The 23167-nt window shown below is 39.2% G+C and overlaps 2 protein-coding genes across 2 annotated transcripts; one reads left to right on the plus strand and one right to left on the minus strand.

The window, feature by feature from the left end:
* The first annotated feature begins 107 nt into the window (after positions 1–107).
* On the plus strand, positions 108–5681 carry LOC139934061 (PRA1 family protein 3-like). Its single transcript, XM_071928354.1, has 3 exons — positions 108–444; positions 1127–1344; positions 2061–5681. Exons 1-3 carry the CDS (start codon positions 218–220, stop codon positions 2198–2200), a joined length of 585 nt encoding a protein of 194 aa, XP_071784455.1. The 5' UTR covers positions 108–217; the 3' UTR covers positions 2201–5681.
* Positions 4185–22264, minus strand: LOC139934059 (carnitine O-palmitoyltransferase 2, mitochondrial-like). Its single transcript, XM_071928352.1, has 14 exons — positions 22089–22264; positions 20475–20527; positions 19736–19794; positions 19024–19229; positions 17669–17728; positions 16827–16927; positions 16281–16414; positions 15864–16066; positions 14123–14281; positions 13736–13859; positions 9682–9874; positions 9042–9212; positions 8481–8706; positions 4185–8135 (listed from the first exon to the last, which is right to left on the minus strand). The coding sequence occupies exons 2-14, from the start codon at positions 20499–20501 to the stop codon at positions 7807–7809; spliced, it is 1992 nt and encodes a 663-aa protein (XP_071784453.1). The 5' UTR covers positions 20502–20527; positions 22089–22264; the 3' UTR covers positions 4185–7806.
* Between the last annotated feature and the right edge of the window lie 903 nt (positions 22265–23167).

Consider the following 23167-nt stretch of genomic DNA (forward strand, 5'->3'; position numbering starts at 1 on the left):
TTGGTGTAACTCAGAGACCTATACATTTGATTTCACACACACAAGTATTCACAATTTGGTAAATTTTCATTCAATTTATGCTATTCAAGGTGTTTTCCTCAGTCAGCACAATTTGACACAACAAAATAATAAGGCGACTTGTACAACTTTAAACCACAAATCAACACCAACTATGTGGTCTTTACCCAGTCGCCGCAAGTTAGAAAACGGTAATTAAATGAAAGGGCACCATGCTAAGCTGACACAACTACAGAAAACTGCAAAAATGGACGATGTGGAAGTACCTCCCTTGCGATCGTTGAATGATTTTCTCCTGGAGTCGGCTCGGTTCTCTACCCCTGCCTTTAATAATTTAACAAGATGGACCAACCGTGTGATAGACAACCTCCTGTATTACCAATGCAACTATATACTGACTGCTGTGCTGGCATTTCTTATAGTCGGGTGAGTATAGATCACACTGAATTGGGTCGCTGTGGACTGATTGATATTCTGAAATTTAATTACGCCTGCCTGTCAAACTCAATGTTTTGAATGATTGACACGGCGCAGCAGCGACGAAGGGGCGGGGTACCGGGGGAGGGGCGACACCCAGTTCCATGGCATGTATTTTGCTCACCCTATCATTGTATTTATAAAATCCCTTTTGTTAAATAATGACGTCCATGTAATTTAATTGTCTGTATATAAACCCATAAATCGGTCCAATCCACTCCGTACCTTGGCCCCAGCACCACTGATAATGTGATATCAAAATCTTTCCCTTCCTTGAAAAGCACAATCTGCATCATGAAACTTACCGATCTAATGCTTCAGAAGTTGCAGATAGCCCTACACTTAATATTGTTGAAATAGGTATCACAGGTTTTGATTGAGTAAAAATCAAGTGAATTTTGAGTGTGAATTTTCTCAACTACCGCTCTTTTACCGCTAATGCCGATATGCCGATTGTCCCCCGATTGTGCACTTTTTTTTTTCCCAGGACAAACGTGTAGAACTATCTGCACACGTTCGTCGCGGATTGGGTATGATACCCAATCTTTCCATTTTATTACAATTACCATACATGTACCTTCCCTTTAATATATTTGACCTGGCAATTATGTTATTGTCCTTTAATCCTTAGGACGATGAATCCCAGAGCAATGTTAGTCGGCATCTTGACCATGGTCGTCATCTTTGCTATCTTCATCTACACCACAAATAACCGCTCTGAGATGCAGCGATTCAAGAGGAGTCATCCTTTTATCTGTTTCCTGCTCGTCTTGGTTTGCTGCTTTCTCTTATTGAAGGTGTTTGGTGGTCTGTTGGTCTTTGTATGGGGTGTTACACTTCCAATTGCAAGTGAGTACATGTAGAGTCTGAAGTTGTATAATTCAGAGCTTGATTGAAATTAACAATAGTCCGTAGGCCTGAGGCCAGTGATTTTAGCTTTAGGCCGGTAAAGTCACGATGGAACGAGTGCGGTGGTCTATTTCAGATTTTGAGTTTGACAATAAAGCTTTTAATTCTGTTGAGTTTGGAAGAAAAGTCACCCTACAAATAAAAGAGATTATTCTTCTCTTCTTTTTTTTAAATTATTGTTTATATTTTATATATTTTAGACTGTGTAAAAGTTACATTTCTCACTTTGGAAAAACTGTTCCAGTAAAATGTTGAGCTATAAGCATTGCGATCTCATTGCTTTTCTTCACAAATTTGAGCCTTCGATGTTGGTACATGTTTCCTTCAAAAGACAAACTCAGTCGGTGGATTCTTTTTTTATTACAACCTCCTTAAAAACTGTCTCAGTTGAAAACAAATAAATAAAGAAATGGCAAAATGCTTCCCAATAAAAAGAAAACCCAAAAGCCTTCAGACTTTTCAGTGTTCTTAAAATTATCTTACTTTTGCTTTTTTGTAATAACACATTGCAGTTGTTTTGATTGTTCTGATTTACAATAAACGCAGTCACAAACACCAAAGCTTTATAACCCTCGAATAAGAAGCCAGCACCTTACCTCAGCACAAACATAACATGAAATAATAAATTTGTTTTTATGTTTTATATTTATGTCCAGTTATCTTTATTCATGCCTCCATGAGAATGCGCAACGTTAAGAACAAAATGAGCAAGAAGCTTGAGTCACTGGGACTCAAGAGAACACCCATGGGGATCCTCCTCTACCAGCTGGGTCTAGAGGAGCAGGCGCGGTCTTGAAGAAAGAAAACCAGGCAAGAAAATATAACAGGATGTACTGTACTAATACTTCCTCTACAAGATTTTGCTAACGGATTTACGTACTCCAGATTAGGGCCCAATCTCATTGAGATGCTTATCGGCTAATTTTGTGCTTACTGTCTGATTTCCTTTTAATAGCGCTGCTAACCGTAAGCACACAAAAAGGAATGTTAACCTTCCGGTGCTTAGTGCATACCAATAAATGATGTCACAAGGCAAATCCATGGTCAACGCGCAAGATGAGCGCCTAATTTTCTTGCAAACGTGTGAAATACACTAACACCTTAGCAAATTTTTCTCCCACAGTAAGCTTGAAGCTTGCTTACCGTTAAACAGCGCTATGAAATTGGACCCTGTTCATAATTATATTCAAATACTTTTTGCTTGCCACATGAACAGTCAAACCAAACCCCAAATGGAATGAAGTATACTGATTCCTGAAATACACCAAGGGGTCTAGAGTTTTCAACATTTTCAAAGTAGTCCATTGTGGATTTCTTTACAATAAGTGTACATGTAATTCCTACTCTCCACTGTTTTTTTCCTTATGAAATCAATTCCTTTAAAGGCACTGGACACCCTTGATAATTGTCAAATCCAGTCTTCTCACTTGGTGTATCCCAACATATGCATAAAATAACCAACCTGTCAACATTTGAACTCAATTGGCCGTCGAAGTTGCGAGAGAATAGTCGAAGAAAAAAACACTGTTGTCGCACAAGCATGACAAGTTGTGTGCTTTCAGATGCTTGAATTCGAGACCTCAGCTGAGGTCTCATATTTTAGTGAGAAATTACTTCCCTTAAAAACTACGTTACTTCAGAGGGAGCTGTTTCTCACAATGTTTTATACTATCAACAGCTCTCCATTGCTCTTTACCAAGGAAGTTTTTATGCTAACAATTATTTTGAGTAATTACCAATAGTGTCCACTGCCTTCAAAGGGTAGAGTCATAGATTGGTAAATTAATGACCAATGCCTTTGGATATGTTCAAATCATCTTCAAAATGTACACTTTCACATCAGAACTCTATGTACTATTTTGAATATGTTGACACCGATAAATAGGAAACAATAAATAATCACTTGCCCTTCAAACCGGTTGTTCAGATTATTGGCAGTCAAGTGTCTCTGAGGAGAACACACACCATAACTTGTTTTATTTAAAGTAAACTGTAAGTTGTATGTTAAAGACACAGGACACTATTGGTAATTGTCAAAGGCCGGTCTTCTCACTTGGTATATCTCAACATATGCATCAAATAACAAACCTGTGAAAATTTGAGCTCAACTTGGTCGTCCAAGTTGCGAGATAATAATGAAAGAAAAAACACCCTTATCACACAAAGTTGTGTGCTTCAGATGCAAGTTGATTCCGAAACCTCATCGAATTCTGAGATCTCGAAATAAAAAATCACTTTTTTCTCAAAAACTTTCCCCATTACTCATTACCAAGTAAGGTTTTATGCTAGGTATTATTTTGAGTAATTACCAATAGATTCCACTGCCTTTAAAGGGTTTGGGAATGTTTGTACTGTGTACATTGTAAACAGTCATTAGGACACTGTCTTGTGTTCATGTTCAATAGGCTTAATGGTGTCGTAGTTCTATGTTCTTGCCTTTATACTCTTTTTTTATACGAAAAATAGTACTTTGTCCATATTAGGACTAGTCCATATTCATGTGTAGGAAATCACTGGTTTCAGTAACAGAAATATATAATAATTTCAATTTGATGTTAATGTGCATGTAGATCATCTTACCCAATTAGTTTCCCCAACTAGGAACTTTAAGTGGCAATATTTTCATCGGTATATTAAAACTTCTGTATTTGGGTTTAAATTGTCTTTATTTTGGTCATTCAGAGACCGTTTTCTTTGTCTTTCAGACTCATAAAACATACGTATTGTAAATAATGTTGGCTTAGTTGTTTTTAAGTCGGAGATCTGCACAAAATGTCCTATTTGAGTTGTAAGCCCTTTTAAAAAGCACGGCTTACACGACTGGAAAGTATTTTGAAAGTGTGTGCTTTTGTATGGGGCTTCAAAAGGGTGGAGAGCGCTCAAAACCAAAAGGCCAAACCCAGCCCCGAGGTATGGTTTCAAAGGACATATAGTTTCAGGACATGGCCTCCGTTGCCCCTGTTCTTGCCCTTTGCCAAATGAAAATGGCTTGCCCTTTCGAAGATGAAATTCCAGGCCTGTAGTCTCATCATAAGTACTATGAGAAAGCATCAACTATAACGTGCTAAGCAACAAAAGGGTATTCAATCACAACCTATCCAAACTGAGATATAGAAACTTCAACATTGCACATGAGCTGTATGGCTTGACCGTAACCCTCCTGAGTCCTTTTTCCTGAAATTGGAGGATTGATGACTGTAAGCCCAACTGACAATTGCTTATCACTGGGACAGTCATACTTTATTTAAGTCTTGTATTAGGAGTTGGGGTTGACCAATCAGTGTATCAGTACTTGGAATGTGACGGTTAAAGGAACACGTTGCCTTGGATCGGTCGAGTTGGTCTTTGAAAAGCGTTTGTATACGTTTGTTATAAAATGCATATGGGTAGAAATGTGTTGTAAAAGTAGAATACAATGATCCACACAAACATGCCTCGAAAATGCACGGTTTTCCTTTTACCTCGTCGACTAACACGGTCGGCCATTTATGGGAGTCAAATTTTTGACTCCCATAAATGGCCGACCGTGTTAGTTCGCAGAGTAAAAGGAAAACCACGCAATTTCGAGGCAAACTTGTCCGATCCAATACAACGTGTTCCTTTAATGACCTATTCATGGAACAGCGATGTGGTTGTTTTATTCCATCCACACTGAGGCTGCCAGGGAAAAAAGTATGGTACCATAAAAACCCAATCAAACCCCAGAGAGGACAGGACACCCGACCAAAATGATGATGTATGCCATTAATTACACACGTATCTGGGTGGCCAATTGCTTAGCACTGCTTACTGTGGAGCAAACTTATGTAAACAACTTGTGCTTTAGTTTGCTTATTTCAACGGCTTTACATTTCTGAAATTTTACAGATGTATGTATTGTTGCATTTAAACATGTTTTAGCACTTTTTTGCAAAATAAATTAGGTTAGCTGTAGTATGATTACTGCTAATAACATAATTTAGAAACAGATTATTTAATATAAATCATAGTGCGTTTTGTGGAACGGGCCGCATTTAGAGACTATGTCTCAGTTAACATAAATTGTATACACCATGTATAATTTTATGGGTGAACTTTTGTGCAAGTATATGCAGTAGTACTTTGCCATACACTGAACTCAAAAAACGTGGTCTTAAACAAAAACAAATGCATGTCTAAACTATTAACTTTAACATTGAGACATTGTTGGGTTTTCTTGTACATGTCTTACTCTGCTGACTATCTTGTCGTTTTTTAACCAATCAACATCAATAAATAAAAAATGATGAAATAAACAAAGCATTTTTTCCAGAATTGTTCTCTTCAAATTCGTCATTTTATATGTACGATTAACTGATAATTGAAGGCCGTGCACGTAAGTGATTAAAAATGTTCAGCAGACTAAGGTTAACATGGGATGCACATCTTCATTAGGCCAAATGAATCCAAAACTGGTTTAGCGTACTGCCTTTAAAAAAAAGGAAGGAGTGTTTTTTTTGTTTTTTATTTTTCAAAATGGCCGCCATACACTTTTTTAAGGATAACCGACGACTTTTCACATTTTATTTGTTCGTCTGAGATAGTTTTGCTCTCTTTTTTGTTTCATTAAATTATTATTTTGTTTTCATAAAAGGGGGGGGGGCGGGGGGATATCCTCTAAATAGGACGCAGGGAGGGACGCTACACATGTTTTGTTTATTAATTTGGCCTTACTGCTGCAGCTGCATGTGTTATAGTTGCTCAATGACGTAAATTGAGGACACCCATTGGTTTATCATACTTGTTGTTTTTTGGTAAGCGAAGTCACTATTGATTTTGTTCACGAAATCGACATTATATTCTTCCTTATAATTGAGTCCGATTCGTGTTTTCGTTTTGCTTTTAGAAAACATGTATTCAAAAGCCTGAAAAGACTTTTAAAAGCCTACACCATGAACAATTAGTTCAGCCCTTGTACTAGCCAAAAAATAAGTTCTATTAGTTTGTAAAAACCAAATATAACGCCCGACGAAACAAGGACTCTGTCATCGGTGTTGTCATTTTTTACGTCTGTTTTATAGCGTAGACATTTGTTCACACACCTCTCACACGTTGTGCAGAGTTAGTAATTGGCACGTTTTGCACAAGTGTTTACGTACATAATTCAGAATAAGCCAGGCTAATCATAATTCACCAACCATGATTTCAACATGGTTCTAGACACTTCGTTTGTCATGATAGGATTTTCAGATCCAGAGTTCTAAGCAATTTCTTGTTTTTATTTTTATATGGGCGGTAGCCTTATTGGCTTGGGGTGTAGAGCCCAACTTCGAAAAGTATCAAACATTCAGGTCTTCTGTAGATGGTGGACTGTACTCTCATGGAAAGTTTATTAAACATTTTCTCTATTTTACAATTATTTTAGGTTCATTAGTTACACAGTAATTGATTTATATTCTAATTAGCTAACTTTTTGTTAAGTGCGTGGAAAAAGATTTTATCCCAAGGGAGCGATTGGGCCCATAATAATACCACACAATCAAAGTATACATTTTTAAAATAAATAAGTTTATTTCCCAATAATTTGATCTTCTAAGTGACTTCTCTATGTTCCCGGCTATTGTCTAATATTATTTGAGTCCTTAAACAACTCATTAATTGATACATGTCTCTAATACTTAAGCTCTTAAAGGCAGTGGACACTATTGGTAATTGTCAAAGACTAGCCTTCACAGTTGGTGTATCTCAACATATGCATAAAATAACAAACCTGTGAAAATTTGAGCTCAATCGGTCATCAAAGTTGCGAGATAATAATGAAAGAAGAAAACACCCTTGTCACACGAAGTTGTGTGCGTTTAGATGGTTGATTTCGAGACCTTAATGTTCTAAACTTGAGGTCTCAAACTCTTTGTGAAATCCACCCCGGGTCTCCTTCCCGTGTCGGTACCAACACTAGTCTCCACATACACATCATCCAATATATATTTTGAAAAATACCTGTAACAACAATCGGCGACCAGTTCCCCTCTTAGTCTTATTTAATGTGGAACGCTCTTATATCAAGTAATTTGACTCCCAAGGTAATTTCACTTTGAAAATAATGACTTGATTAGTGATTTTTATTGATTTATTGATCGAATTTATTCGGATAAAAATACAGCAAGAACATGTCAAAATTACATACATATGAAAATGAGAAAAGACAATGAAATAAGATAAACACAAAAAAAGAACACAAGAAATACTGCACAAAATTATCCAAGGATTTCCCCAAAAAGCTGAGACTTTAATAGACAAAAAGCCGAGACTTTAATATTTCACCTAGGGTCATTTAAAGTTGTTTAACACTGATATTTCCATTCATGAATTTTTATAATAACTTTCGTGATTATAGCAGTTTACTATTGTGTGTGTACCGCAATGTGATCAACTTTCAAAACGTCATTTGCTGTTTTTTTCCAAGACTTCATGAATCTCGTCAAATGCTTGTTGGATACCTTCTACAAAGCCTGACAGGCTTGGGGATGTCTTATAGCTTGTACATATCCATCGCATGGCTTCTTTTCCCACAATATATGCCACCCCTATTCCACTAGATGTCTCGGGGGGATATGCTGCACAATCAAGACCAATATGTGTCCCTGTTGTGCCTGATGACAGCGTGATTTCTGGATCTGCAAAGGAAGAGTTCTGGATGGCACTAGGGATGGACATTCCCGTTTTCATTGCCAATGTTACTAACGCATAGACATGGCAATCACAACCCTGACCTGATCAGAATGGAACAAAACAAAGAGCATTAATGTCGTTCAAGTACTCAAGGTTAATGTTTAAAAATCATGTGGTGCTTCATTCTCATCCAAGCTCCTTAAATAGCACTTGGCCCTGGAGAATATTGTGAACAGGGAGCAAACAAAGATGGGGTTGTGTAGGCCCTTTACGAAACCACGTCATCGGCTTTGGATTCGGCTTCAGGCTCCGTTTTCTCGTCTGAAGCCCAAAACGCGTACGCGAAGCACGCGCAATTTTGCCAAAACACCCGCGGGGCCAAGCTAGCCTGAGCCGAATCTGGAGCCGAAGCCGTGGTTCCGTTAGCGGTCTAAGTTATGACTTACCAGCCTTTGCCTCTGCAGCGAGCTGTCTATGTTTATCAGAACATGCTTTAAGCAAACTGACTTTCTCTGCTAGACTGACTGAAGTGTTTCCATTGAATGCCTCAGCGCACCTCTTGGTCTCTGATGTGGCAGGAAAGATTAATTCTATACGACCATGTTTGTAGAGGGCTGTACTGCAAGACTCAAAGGTTACTGGTATGTTGCCATTTACTCGATGATAGGCTATCTGTGTTTTAACGAGAACAAAGGTTTGCAGTTATCTGGAATTATTCCCGTCAAGAGCATCACTATACTTTATGGTGTTTGAGAAATAATACATCTTCCTTGAATGAACAATACTTCTTAGGAAGAAACTATAATTAATAGTAAACTTGCAGGTACAACCATGTGTAAGTCTCTTTTGTGTGAGTGTTGGCTCTGAGAAGAGACGGTTTGGTCTCGACGTTTCGAACAGTATACTCTGCTCGTCTTCAGGAGAATGCTGGACTGCTGGTGGTGGTTGAGCTATGTGCTTCTTCCAGTGAAACATCAGTCACTAAACTATAATGATTAATGACACACCTGCATGGCCAGTTGTGCTATGGCGTCTGGGCTCAGTCTGCACTCTTTCAGGAAGGTAGATCCATATTTCTTGTAGTCCAAAGACTGCACGTTTAGCTGGTTGTTTTGTATGTGATCAACTTTGGCCTTCTCAATTCCTTGGCGAATAACGGTATCGAAGTTAAACTCAAGCTGGGGATAAAGTAAAAGGTCATTTATGCTCGAGTCTGGCCAGCTATCGACATTCGACAAAGATGCGGGTATGGTCACTCATTGAAGACAACTTGAACTTTTCATAATGCTCTAACTAAACATGAAATAAAAATGGAGCTAGAGTTTTGTAATCATTATTTTTTTCACCCGACTCCTCGTTTCAATGAACTGTTCTGAGATAAGTTTTTGTTAGGAATCCCTTGAAAACTACAGCACTTTATTGGCAGAATGTTTCCCAACCTATTGATTTGGATTACCTTAAAATAATTGTAAATAGTTTTCCACAAACATTCATATACTGTGGATCTGTAAGAATACGTGGAGAAAACACTCTTACTTGTGACTATGAAGAAAAAAAACCTCATTTCATATTAATTCTTAAATTATTTTATTTTTATTTACAAGGAAGAATCACAAATTTAAAGAATAAAAGGACATCAGGGATCACCTTCCTGACTGTCTTTGAGTGATCTGCGTTGCTAATGGCGCCCTCTGGTGACACAGCAGGTCGGTCGATAGAATCTTGAAAGGCCTCGGTTGTAATTGTTGACATTGTCATTCCATCCAGGGACGAATGGTCGCAGTTGAGAAGTGTGCGTCCAGCTTTTGTTATAATGAGCTTAACTGTTTTATCCAACCACCTAACCATCAACGAGGAGATACCATTTTAAAACATTTTCCAAAGACTTTCACGGTGAATCCCTTCTGTTTTTTTGTCATTTTTACAAATTGAGGTTGGATGGGGATTCTAGACGGGAGTATACTGACGGGTTCCTCTTTAAAATAATGAGAATCAGTTTACGTTATATTTAGTGCCTTTGCAATTTAGGACAAAGATTAAGATGAGTATGGCCTATTGTTTAAAGCTTTGCATGGTGTGTATTAATAGGAACAAACTTATAGTAAACTTTCGGGTACAACCATGTGTAAATATCTCATTAATTTTGTGAGTGTTGGCTCATAGAAGAGCCCGTGTGGTAACGACGTTTCGTACAGTATTCTCTGTTTTAAAATGAATGCTGGACTAATGGTAGCCTTGCTCAAGGCAGGCGCATTATTCGCTCCGAAAAGACGCAGCTGTAAACCCACCCGCCGTATACCCAGTGCATGGTGTGTGCGATCACACCGAATGACCAACCCGTATACACACTGTCACATCGCACGAATACTGTTCACACAAGTCATCGCACTCGTACACCACTAACCGCATGCGGAGGCCGTCAGGCCGACAGCCTTGTCGGATCTGTATCTTCCCGTTTTAATGTGTTGTATTGAAAAAATTCCAATAGTGGACGAAATTGGGGGGGCTCGAAGATATGCTAGTATGCAGCTCATGAATATGTATATCGTTCGTCAGACCTATCAGACAACACAGGATGTGAGGCAAATGAATTATTCATTTTGACGTCCAATCACGCACTTCCCTTATCACGACCTTTGGACCCTATCATGCGTCCGTGGTGGTGGTGTGTGAGGTTAACATGTCTCGTCTTTCGCGGGCATTATGGTAATGAGCTGACCGTGGGAACTCTTCGCTTTTTATAGTAATGAGGTCAGTGGCTTCAACACAGATCCTACAAGGCTGTCGGCCTGACGGCCTCCGCATGCGGATAGTGTACGGGGGCATCGTGTCGTGCGATGTTACGCACAGTGAATACGGGTGGGTTTTACACACAGTGAATACGGGTGAGTTTTTATACAGCGGCGGTCTTTTTTCGGAGTGAATAATTCGACTGCCTTGAGCAAGGCTAGACTAATGGTAGCCTTGATCAAGGCGCTACAGCCAGCCGCGACCTGCAAAATCCCAGTCCCCATCACTGAATTCCGCCAGCGCACACAGTGCATATAATACGTGTACAGCGTATGTACACATACGTACTGTACATGTACATGTACCATCTGTATATGGTACACTTACGGTACATGGGTACTTTCCCAAGTAGCGCCTTGATGGTTTTGTATCTGCCAAAATTTAGGGCGGAGTCATTATGCTAATGTTTACTAACAACCCGTTCTCATTGGTTGTTGGTTGACCTATAAACTCTCGCTGCGATGTCAATCACAACGTTGTTCTGCAAGCACTCGCACACATGTGCTCGTCGACGTATTGTAAACAAGCAGTGGCTGTAGTATAGTTGCAACAATGGCGGCGGGCGAGGGAGAAATCCCTACTAGTAAAACAAAACTGTAAGTCGCTGGAAATCAGTGGTGTATAATTTGCAACACAACTACAGAAACTTTCAACAAAATATAACAGCCGCGTTTAATGCATCAATCATGGGTTTAGAAATAGAAGGAAGAAAATTAGACCATGTGAAATGTGTTTGAGAAAGGTTAAAAAAGTATCCAGGTGTCATGGGTTTCCGGCAAGATGGCTACTTGGTAAGAATTCTTCGGTGTTGGGCATATGACAGTACAACACATTCCATCCCCTTGAAGCACAAACACAGACCAGATGAGATAAAAAAAAACAGCTTTTTATTTTGTATTAATGTAGACATATATTATTCATTACGTTTCTCGCGGTAAATCAAAGTTGGGGATCGAAAATATGTGTTGTCGACAGACGGTAGAAGATGGCGTGTGGCTGAACATTAACTACAAATAAAGTTCAATTTCATAAACTAACTCTTGACATACTAGTACTACACTACAACGTTACACTTATAGTACAGCAGCTTCCAATTCTGGGACAAATCTACCAGCTACGTTGTAATTATGATGCTAGTCCTCGTGTTATAATGAAACGCAAGACAACGCAAGTTGTTCGAAGTTGTTCAACACCATTACCGACCGGGCGAGTCATGTCCGGCTCACCCGTCCAGCAGCGCATTCAGACCCCTTACAATCATAGCTAATATACACCACGCTCCCGACACTGCTATAAAAAGCACGTAGTACAGTACATATGTACATATAGCTAGCGTACAGCGTACACACACACACATACACACATGGACGTGGCATGATTGCTAGAAGTAATACGTCATTCTCAATCGCGCCTGTGATTGGCCAATGTTTAGAATGACACGCCCACATCATGAATACCCTTTTATCGGAATTCCGATAAAGCTTTACAAACCCATCAAGGCTGTTATTTGAGCCACGTGTATGAGGTTGAAAATACAAAGACACGACCGTTCTCACGACTACGCTATACTGTTCTCGCTGTACAATGTATGGTAATGTACATTTGTGTATGCACTGCATGCGTGTACCGCGAACCGGGCCGGGGAACAGTACGGCAACAGCCTTGATCAAGGCTAGACTACTGGTTGTGGTTGAGCTGGATGATGGATATTTGACATTATCTGCATTTATATCTATTTTTTAAAGTAAAATCCTTCTGGATGTTTTGTAGGATCCTTTCTATATTATATCCCCTATGATCCAACACTGCAGCTGATCAGCAGCAACCAAAACCACCGGACGTTGACTAAAATGGTGTACCTATATAAGACCAGGCCAAACTTGATGGTGTACTTTTTTTAGAGCTAGGAAAAATTCATTCGTCTACAAAACTGTTTTTGAATTTTAAGACGAGTTTTGGAGTGGCTTAGGCTGCTCATAACAGCCATATGAGATGTTTTGGATTTCCTTCCCAATTGCGTTTTGAGTTCCGAATTCAACATTCGTCTAAAAATCTGTTTATGAATTTGAGATGAGTTTTGGAGTTGTTGAGGCTCATATCAGCCAGAAGAGATGCTTTGGATTTCCTTCCCAATTGCGTTTTGAGTTCCCACAATGAGTTGGTTAGACTCAGTGAAGCTGCCTAGACAAATACATCCCATTATAAAAATAAATTCTTTAGGATGGCAGTTGTGTATTTTGTGTGTGGTTCACTCACTTCGCAGACTCAATGATCAAGGGTAGAACACACACTTGGCCATCATTCTATACGCCTCTCTTAATACTTATGCATGACGTCATAATTCTTACCCAAAATGAGGCTATGGGCGCACTTCCCCCATCACTTGCAGTGGCTGCGCCCATCGCCTCGTTTTGAGTTAGTAGTGTGATGTACCTCATGCATAAATATTAAGAGAGGCGTATATAGACCTTATCGCAAATACCAATGCGCAAGCGCAGACTGTTGAATGAGGTGCATTGTGGGATATATTATATGGATCAAATTTGGATACCAGCAAGACCACAATGCACCTAATTCCAAGCTTTACGTGCGCGCCCCGGTATTTGCGAAAAGGTCTATTGACCCCTTGCACGCACGTCACACGCGGCGACTGATGCCACGCTCACCATGCATGTTGGTGGGCAGTTTAGGTTTACGTGTATTAACGCCGCTTCGCATAAAATGCACACTTCACTGCATAACGCACAGCATAGAGTTATATATGAAAACGCACAGTGAAATTGCCCACCAGTATGGTGCATTCGAGATTTTTCTGATGATGATGACGTCAGGTGAAATGGGTCAATATGAGCATATCCATAGGTAGATTCCATTGTGGGGTAGGGCCTGAATTGAATGTTCAATCACTCACCTATTGTCAGCATTTCCAAACGTTCCCCTCCAGAGTAAGCCTTCCAAGTTATCGTTTTTTGAGTCATCCTCCAGACACAGGCAGAACAGAGCTGAATCTATCAGCGTCATGTTGTCTTGGTTATCTGTTTATTTTTAACAAAATAACACTTTTTTCAGTTAAAGGACAAGAATGTGTGCAACTGATCACTATGACACTTCAATGTTAAACAAAACAAAAAAACAAAAAACGTGTTATTAGATGTGTGGTGCGGCTGCTTGTGAACATCCAAACAAAGCAAAACAATGTTGAGTTAAGATTTTGACTTGATGTGTATGCATCTTATATTTGTGTTAACCATACACTCATTTGTGATGTTTCAGCACCTTATGCATAATACTTACGCACCTTTAGATAATTCTACAATGTGCTTCCGAAGATGTGCCCACGTGTCACGGTCTTGTGTGGTCAAGAAACCGACAGGATGATCCTGTGGTGGAGAGGATGCAGAATCATCAAAGATAAACTGAAGCTGAGCTTGGATGCTCTGTCCAGATACAATACTCCCTGATGAAGACGATAAAGGCAACAAGGTTGATAAGGACAGATTACATCCCCTGACGAGATCACTATTCACCAAATACACATGATGACACCATCTTCACAATAATCTTGGTTGTGCCACTTTGGGACAATGTTCCCACAGTGATGGCGCACATGTTTATACAGTGTATAGTGCCCATTTTAAGCGACGAAGCGCTTACTACCATCTTGTGTGTACAATTTGGTTCATTAAATAGTGGGGTGGGGGGGGGGGGGGTGGCAGACATTAGCTACAAGTTTGTGTGCAAACAGTCAAAACTGAAGCTACTGAACTTGCCAGGCAAGGCTAAACTATTAGACTATAACGGTAGGTCTAGAAATAGAACAGATTAAAATAGAATAGCATTTAAATTTGCAACCTTAATATCAAAACGGTTGGATTAAAATGCACTTGAATACAAATTTGAAAATGCTAAAAACAATTGCTTTTAAAAATGAAAATTTAAATACTTAGTTGTAGGCCAACATCACATTTTAAAACATTGTAGAAAAAAAAACAGGCAGGGCAAAAAACACCCAATAGCAACAGAACGATACGTACAAAACAATTAAAAAGCGACTGGTATACAAGTTTAAAACCACATGGGGCATGGAACTTACAACATAGCAATTGTATAGAAAATGGATGATATCTCTAAATAGCAACAAGGAAAATACGTACAAAAACACAAGAGAAGCGACAACAACTTACACTAATATAGTTTTTTTTTTATTTTTTTTTTTTAGTTTATTCCTTTTTTTAGTTTATTCCTTTAAATATTTATTTTGGTTTTACCCTCCCCAGATGCTTGATGATAACTGCTAAATTTCGAAAAGTGCACCAAATAATATTCGCACCACGTCCATGCGTGGTACTCTTTTGGTGTCAATTAAATTATGGAACGCACCACAAGTGCACCCCGTGTACAAACAGGTTGAGATTTTTACTGGGTGCGCCAATGGTGCACACCAGCCTTTAGAAAACACCTACGGCAAAACTTCCATCAAAATGTGCACCATAATCTGCACTTCAACTGTGAGGTCAAGTTTCTGAGACATGATATGGACAGCGTTCTAGCCAGGCATTAAACAGCGTGGCGGGCCGACTACAAGCTATCGAAAAGTTCCGATTTGTATCGATACGCTATACAAATGAAGCAAAAAAAAAGAAGTTTTTTCTATGTTTTTCAATGTTACCGAAGAACTTCTGATGTGTTTGTCTGTTATTTATTTGTTATTTTTTTCATCCCAAACATTTTCGCGACGCACATTCACAGCGTAGCTTACCGTCTCGTTGTCACAACAGCGTCAAAAAAAAAACATTCAAAAGTTACCACATCGTCATCAATAGCAGCATACAGCATGTACTCCACGCAAAGGTATGAAAGCGGCGAATTTACACGCGTTTTCGTTCATAAGATATTTGGGTACCAATCTCACTCTACAATCCCTACCCAGTTTGTGGAAACCCTTCCAAACTCAGATTTGTACCCTGATTCATGAGAGCGCATATTTCAGCCACATATTTCGGAAAGTCAGATGAAATTTCCCCATCACGATAACTTACCATCTTCTTCTAGAACGTCAACTACATACAAATGACCCCTGCACATCACCAGCACATGACGTTGGGTCACGTCACAAAACAGCTCATCTCTGATTGGTTTAGGAATTCTCGTTGCATTGAAAATATGTTGAAATTGACTCATATCTAAGGGATACACGTTGCTTTTCACTGCGTGTCTGTAGGCTTCATGTGCAGACATAGACCTGAATAAAAGTGATTTGAAGACAAACATTAGCTGTGAGTGTACGTAAGAAAAATAAGAGCGCCGAACACCATATTATTTTTTTTTCTCTGTAGAGGTGCCCTGACCAAACATTTTATTATGTAAAAGTGAAACACAACACTGCTGCAGTTTAGAATCGTGTGTTAGGCCTAGGTATAAACATTATTTATGTTGATAGAAACATGCAAACTTACCCAACAGATCGCCAAAATGCTTGAGTGTTAGTCAGAGCTGGGTTCTTATGAACGACATTAGGTACCAGTTTTTCTTCCCTCAAACTCTTCAAGAACCTCAGTAACGAGACGGTGATATTTGTTGCTCTAAGTATCTAATGAGAGACAAGAGATTTGAAGAACGAAGGTTTGTCAAATATAAAATCCAGAAGAACTTCTGAAGTGTAGAATTTGAGGCTTTGCTTATCATTAGATTACCAAAACATGGAAGGAGAAACAGGGAAAGACAGAAGCTCAGCTATACAGATGTAGTTTCTATATGGTCATCGGGGTGCTTTCATCTTCCCAACCTAATGAATGATAGGCAGGGATGGGCAAGCCTCAATATGATTCCGACCTCGGTCGACTAGAGTGAGAGAGAGAGAGGGGGGGGGGGGGGGGGGTATAGAGGTGCAAAGATGCACTTTTTACCGTGAGACTGACCCCTAATACTTATATATCAAGACAATGAGACAACGATAGTGAAAACAGTCCCCTTTGAACCAACCAATGTACTTTCAGCCTCACCTGATGCATGTAAGCTGGCCTGGAGTCATCACTCAGTAACAATGCAACATTTGTGGTGAGAATTGAATCTCTGGACGTTAAGTATATGTCCATCCACGGACCTATGTTTTACAGCCAATTAAAACAAAAGGGAAACCATCAATATTGATGAAACAAGGTGTGAAGAAAAATCATCAGGGAATCGAAGTACACGAATAAAATGTACACGAATAAAAGGAACATGAATAAAAGGAAAATGAAATAAAGGTACATGGATGAATAAAAGGTACGTGAATAAAAGACACATGGATAAAAAGGTACATAAAAAGTAATTGGATAATAGGTACATAAATAAATAAAAGGTACATTAATAAAAGGCACATACATAAAAGGCACATGGATAAAAGGCACATGGATAAAAGGCACATTAATAAAAGGCACATACATAAAAGGCACATGGATAAAAGGCACATGGATAAAAGGCACATGAATAAAAGGCACATGGATAAAAGGCACATATATAAAATGCACATGGATAAAAGGCACATGGATAAAAGGCACATGGATAAAAGGCACATGGATAGAAGGCACATGGATAAAAGGCACATACATAAAAGGCACATGGATAGAAGGCGCATGGATAAAAGGCACATGGATAGAAGGCACATGGATAAAAGGCACGTGGATAAAAGGCACATGGATAGAAGGTAGGCCTTACATGAATAAAAGGCACATAATAGGAATAAGAGGAAGCATCAAGGAAACACAGCTGAGCCGGAAGAGGGGCCCGGATGACAGTGGTTTTTAAGGTCACCAACTTCCATCAACAAGAATTAAGCCGAACATGCAAACCAAAGCAATACCTATAATGTAGCTTGTGTGTGTGTTTTTCTCGTTCTGCTCCACCAATGCTTTGTTTAGCTCTGAAATGAACCAAAATATTACACTGTAGCTTAAGTTATTGTTTTAGGGCATTTTACTCATTGTTATGCAATGAGCAAAGGGGACTACCACCCTCCGATACAAACCAAAGAATTGAAGTGGCCACCATCGTTGATGAAATGTGCACCCGTGAAGGGGTATCATAGTTTGTCATCAAAGATGGCGGTCAATGTCGCCATGGGCAATCGATCTATTACGGGGGCAATCGATTTGCTTCCCCGGGTGGGTCTCCCCTGGTGCCGTTCGGATAGCTTTGACGTCATTCTCCGGGCTCAGGGGGCACACCCGGGTCAGCCCTAAGTGCCCATGCTTGTGGAGCGGGTCACTTGGGGCTGACCAACGTGTGACGTCACGACAAAAACATTCGCAATTGCCACCATTTGATTTGTACTTCAGTGGGTCACTTTCACGAAGTTTGACACACAATTTCACCCTTAAAAGAGCGACTTCAAATAAATAATTATAAATAAACATTATTCGGAGACAAGTACTTTGGTTTCAATGTGGGCTTGTACAATATTTTAACGTTGCAGTTTTGCCTAATTGAGAATGATTATTTTGTTGCGCTCTTTTCGTCAATCCATGGACGGAAACTGAGCACAACAAGAAAGTAGTTCCGGGCGGGCACACAAGAAGCATTGTTGAATGATGGGGGAAGTTGGCGTTTGATTAGCTCATGTCAGGGGCTAACCTGAATGAGCACACCCGGCAGGGTCAACGGGGAAGCTAATGGAATGCACTCAAAATCCATTTTAACACTATATTTTTTCCCGGGTAATTCCCGGGAACTTTTGGTCGATCTTTTCACACAAAAAAAAAAACACTACCGGGAATTTCCGGGAAATAAATATTCCCAGGAAATAATTAACCCTGCTCAGTTATAGGGAGTTAACCTCGAGGTTAAACGTTTTTACTGGTATAAAGCAGATTTTTAGAACAAAAGCGGGTTTAAACTTACCCCCCCCCAACTTTCGCATGGGCTAACATGTTCACAACATTTCCTGGGGTTTGATCGTAAGTGTGAAACGACCGTGCATGTTATTTCTTGGAAATAGCACTCCCGGCAGACGAAAATGGGATAGTTAGAACGGTTGCTGGGTGGCGTTGGGGTTAAGGGGAAATGGCTCTGTAGTGTGAAAAGGGCTTAAGATGATTTTGGCAAAGCTCCCAGTGTTCAAGTTAAAGTAAATGATTTGTTTCCTTCACATGCTTTGAGAAATGTTCACAGAATGCAGAGTTTAACAAACATTTTTGACAAATAGAAACGTCTACCCACCCCGACCCTCTCCTCTCTCAAACTCATTAATCACGATTTCCGTCTTCTTGTATTCCTCCGAGGTGAGAAAAGCATACTTGGTTGCTAGGTAACGTTGACATGTGTCTTGTAGTGTTGGGATGGGTAGCTGTGGAATGGCTGGTTGGAAATGCATTGTGGGAACATGACTGATGGTTTGAAGATAGTCCGACGATGAGAAAGATGATCTATAGACGGAAGGACAATCAAGTAACAAGTCAGATTGTCTACAATAACAAAGAAGTTTCTGAATTATTTCAATCTAAGCTTTTTTTTAAAAAGGGTAAATTCAGTTTGCATACTTCATAGGGAACTGCAAAACTCTTATAGGTTAGGAGTATGGCACCAATTGTTAAATGGAAACATGAAGTTAAGGAAATCGTGGGATTTCACTCCGTGGGAATTAGCTGCGCGATGTGTAAGTAAAAGGTCATAACTCAAATAGCAAAAATGTTTGTAGCACACAAATTGTTCAATGCACAGCAATGCTTTTGAACCTCATCAGTTTTGCGTTTACATCCATGCAGGACTTATTACGAGGAAGGGTTTTATAGGTAGTTATTTTGTAAGATTCTCTTGCATTATGTAATATTCAAGCTCTCAAAACTCAATGGCTTGTTTCATAAATGTGAGATGACATTATTACAGACTCATTAGTGATTTATAAGTGACGAAAGTCATGCTATATACTGACCTTGATGTTGAAAACACTCTTATCTTTTGAGGTATGTTACATCTGCCTGACAAAGTCACCTACGATGAATATAACAACGAATGAATGTTACTGCACAAGGGGACTTTCTTATACAAGTCCCTTTTTTAATATAATGATCCATTATTGTACAATTTTAGAAACTATTAGCATAAATATGTTTTCATCTATTTGTTACGGAATTTTTTAAAAGGACATAATTAATGTAACAAAATCTTCGTTTGAACGAAATTTTGAACGAAGATTCCCCCCCCGATTTTTTTTTCACCTATGGCCCTTTTAAAAGCTCCGTAATTTCTTCACAAACTCAAGCTCATCCTTGTGGTGCACAGCGCCGGAAGAATAAAGTAATGTTTTAGACGAGGCATGGGGTGTATCATTGGCCCTTTAATGTATGGGGTGGGGCACTTCTGGCCAATTAAAACACTATAAAAGTTTCCGTTTGCACCTTTCCGTCCGGCAATCTCTTCTTGTTTTTCCAAAGTTTTGTGTAAGATGTGGGGGCCTACTATGCTTTGGAGGTAAAAGGAAAACTTCTTCAAATCACTGAAAATACTAAACAAAAGCTAACAAAATATGAATATAATTTTTTTTCTTCAAAATCTGTGGCACAGACGTTCATCATAGTTCATCATATACAGCAGGACAACGGCTTGATTGTAAGATGATTTGAAATACACGGAGAACTGCGGGGTTATAATCTCACAATTTTGAAAATTACCAGTTTCTTGGTGATGCTAGATGCCATGGTTATAGCTCCCCGCTTCACTCAGCCTAAATAATCAAACAGTTGTTTATTATTAGTTATGAATAGTAAGATTTATGTATGATAATTTATTTATTTAAAACAATATTTAGCGAGGGTGGCCCGGATCCAGCACAGCTGATCATTTGGGGACCTCACGTTATCTTCATCCTTTTGGAAATAGCGTATAGGCCTACCTAAATTCTCTGCTCACTAAATGTTTGTTAATAATTGACCTTTTGACACTAACACAATTTTAACAATAAGATTTACGGACTGAAGATTAAAATTTGCAGCCATTTTGAAAATGTTCGGCCAAAGTAAGATCCTTCAAAAACCTGTTTTTTTTATAAACTCAAAATGAAGCTTCTCTTACATCCTTATAAAGGGTTAAACCATACGTTTAAAACGGCCTTTGCCATTTTTGAAACCCGGATTAAGAAACTTCAAAGTTTGAGTCTTTAAGTTTTAAATAGCTGTTATAGAAAATCTTCAAAATGTAAACTCAGTAGTAGAATTCTATAGACCCCTTCATTCTTCTGAGGTAACTTTGCAGTAACATTATGTGGTGGTCGCCATTTATTTGAAATTATGCCCGTCATTCTTAAAAATGGGTCTCCTTTTGGTATATTTTGATCAGGTCAACCTGGCTTTCACGCAGCTCATATTGACTGTAAAAATAGTTATCATCCAGCATCGCACAGTGCATATAGAGATCATTACACATGTCATGTGTGCTCTATCCTTCTTCAGGAAAAAAAGGACCGTCCACAGGGACAATCTTAAAGGCAGTGATGGACACTATTGGTAATTACTCAAAATAATTATTAGCACAAAACCTTCCTTGGTAACGAGTAATGGGGAGAGGTTGATGGTATAAAACATTGTGAGAAACGGCTCTCTCTGAAGTGCCATAGTTTTCGAGAAAGAAGTAATTTTCCACGAATTTGATTTTCAAGACCTCAAGTTGAGAACCTGAGGTCTCGAAATAAACCATCTGAACGTGCACAACTTCGTGTGACAAGGGTGTTTTTTCTTTCATTATCTCGCAAGTTCGACGACCAACGACCAATTGAGCTCAAATTTTCACAGGTTTGTTATTTTATGCATATGTTGAGATACACCAACTGTGAAGGCTAGTCTTTGACAATTACCAATAGTGTCCACTGCCTTTTTAAGTACATGGACAATGGAAAGAACACCAGTGTATCCACAGGGGGCATTGAGAATGTGTGATCGTTTTCAATTCCACCCGACCCCACCTGACCCCGTCCGATAATGCTTCTTTAGAACTGTTGAAATCTTCACCAAACCTTTAGAAACACTAAAGTGAAGATAGGCTTTGGAACTGCAACTTCCAGAGCCTTGATGTGTTATCATGCTATTATAACAATGATGTATACCATGTTGAAGAGGGCCTAAAAGTTTTATACTTTCGATTGTGAGCCGTTTATGCAAAAGTGTACACGGCATAGATGTCAGGATCCAGTCAATGATTTCCAGTCAACTTATTATTGGCGGATTCAAAATAACACATTTCAGAATATATTGTAAAATGTTTGTTTTTTGTCCGTTAACAATTTGACTCACCTTGAAGACGACGGTTCATAATCTGAACTCCAAACCCTTAAAGTTGTAGTCTGAGTATGCAGGTAGAATGGAGGCTGAGATTTTTTTATGAACTTCACCGGCCTGATTAAGGCCTACAGTTGTACCGTTCGCGGTGTTAGATCCTAGATAGACGACCTTCAAACCTTCAACACACCCATGTGCCTTCCTCCATGCACATACCCATCCACACACCACAGATCAGGTTTTTGCTATTGTTGTTCTGATTCCCTTTTTATTTCCAAAAGAATTCCCTTATATATAACTGGGTTCTTCTGCTCTTGCAGTAGCTTTTCTGTTTCTAAAGAAATCATACGTGGATAGCGTTATAAAATAAAGAAAGCCACGGGACGTGTGTCGCGTTAAATGTTCCGTTGAGTAAGTTTCCCGTGTATGGAGCCAAGGCAGGGGTGCCGAAGTAAAAGGACACGCAGTCACAACTATTATCATTAACCTTTCTGACCTACAGAGATTTACACTTCCACTAGAGCGATTGGTCACAGTTCAGAGAATGTAGGGGAAAGTATTAAATCATTTTGGGTTGGAAAACTGCACATAGAGCGGTGTCTGTTTTGTCGATAGCTTTGTTCGGGAGGCCAGTCAGAAGCTATTTAAAATGGTTGCTGCGAAGGCTGTATATGCATCTGAAAGCACACATTGTACAACAATTGTTGGTTTTTTCCTTTCCTTATTTGTTGGGGGTAAATTCGGTTACCAACTAAGCCCACATTTTCACAGATTTTGTTTAGTAAGCATACGTTGGGATACACCAAGTGAGAATACTGGTCTTTCTGGATAGTTACCAAAGGTGTTCCAGTGCCTTTAAAGGCAGTGGACACTATTGGTAATTGTCAAAGACTAGCCTTCACAGTTGGTGTATCTCAACATATGCATAAAAAAACAAACCTGTGAAAATTTGAGCTCAATCGGTCATCGAACTTGCGAGAAAATAATGAAAGAAAAAAACACCCTTGTCACACGAAGTTGTGTGCGTTTAGATGGTTGATTTCGAGACCTCAACTTGAGGTCTTGAAATCAAATTCGTGGAAAATTACTTCTTT

Source organism: Asterias amurensis, chromosome 2 (assembly GCF_032118995.1).
Source record: "Asterias amurensis chromosome 2, ASM3211899v1".
NCBI classification, from domain to species: Eukaryota; Metazoa; Echinodermata; class Asteroidea; order Forcipulatida; family Asteriidae; genus Asterias; species Asterias amurensis.

Bases quoted from the DNA above. Each gene is read 5' to 3' on its own strand.
- LOC139934061 (XM_071928354.1), top strand. From the start codon at position 218: ATGAAAGGGCACCATGCTAAGCTGACACAACTACAGAAAACTGCAAAA. The intron at 445-1,126 runs GTGAGTATAGAT...TTTAATCCTTAG, and splicing joins CTGGCATTTCTTATAGTCGG to GACGATGAATCCCAGAGCAA. The intron at 1,345-2,060 runs GTGAGTACATGT...ATTTATGTCCAG, and splicing joins TGTTACACTTCCAATTGCAA to TTATCTTTATTCATGCCTCC.
- LOC139934059 (XM_071928352.1), bottom strand. From the start codon at position 20,501: ATGGCATCTAGCATCACCAAGAAACTG. The intron at 16,415-16,826 runs GTGAGGCTGAAA...GTCTCTCATTAG, and splicing joins GGCCAGCTTACATGCATCAG to ATACTTAGAGCAACAAATAT. The intron at 14,282-15,863 runs GTAAGTTATCGT...CGTCTTCATCAG, and splicing joins TGACGTTCTAGAAGAAGATG to GGAGTATTGTATCTGGACAG.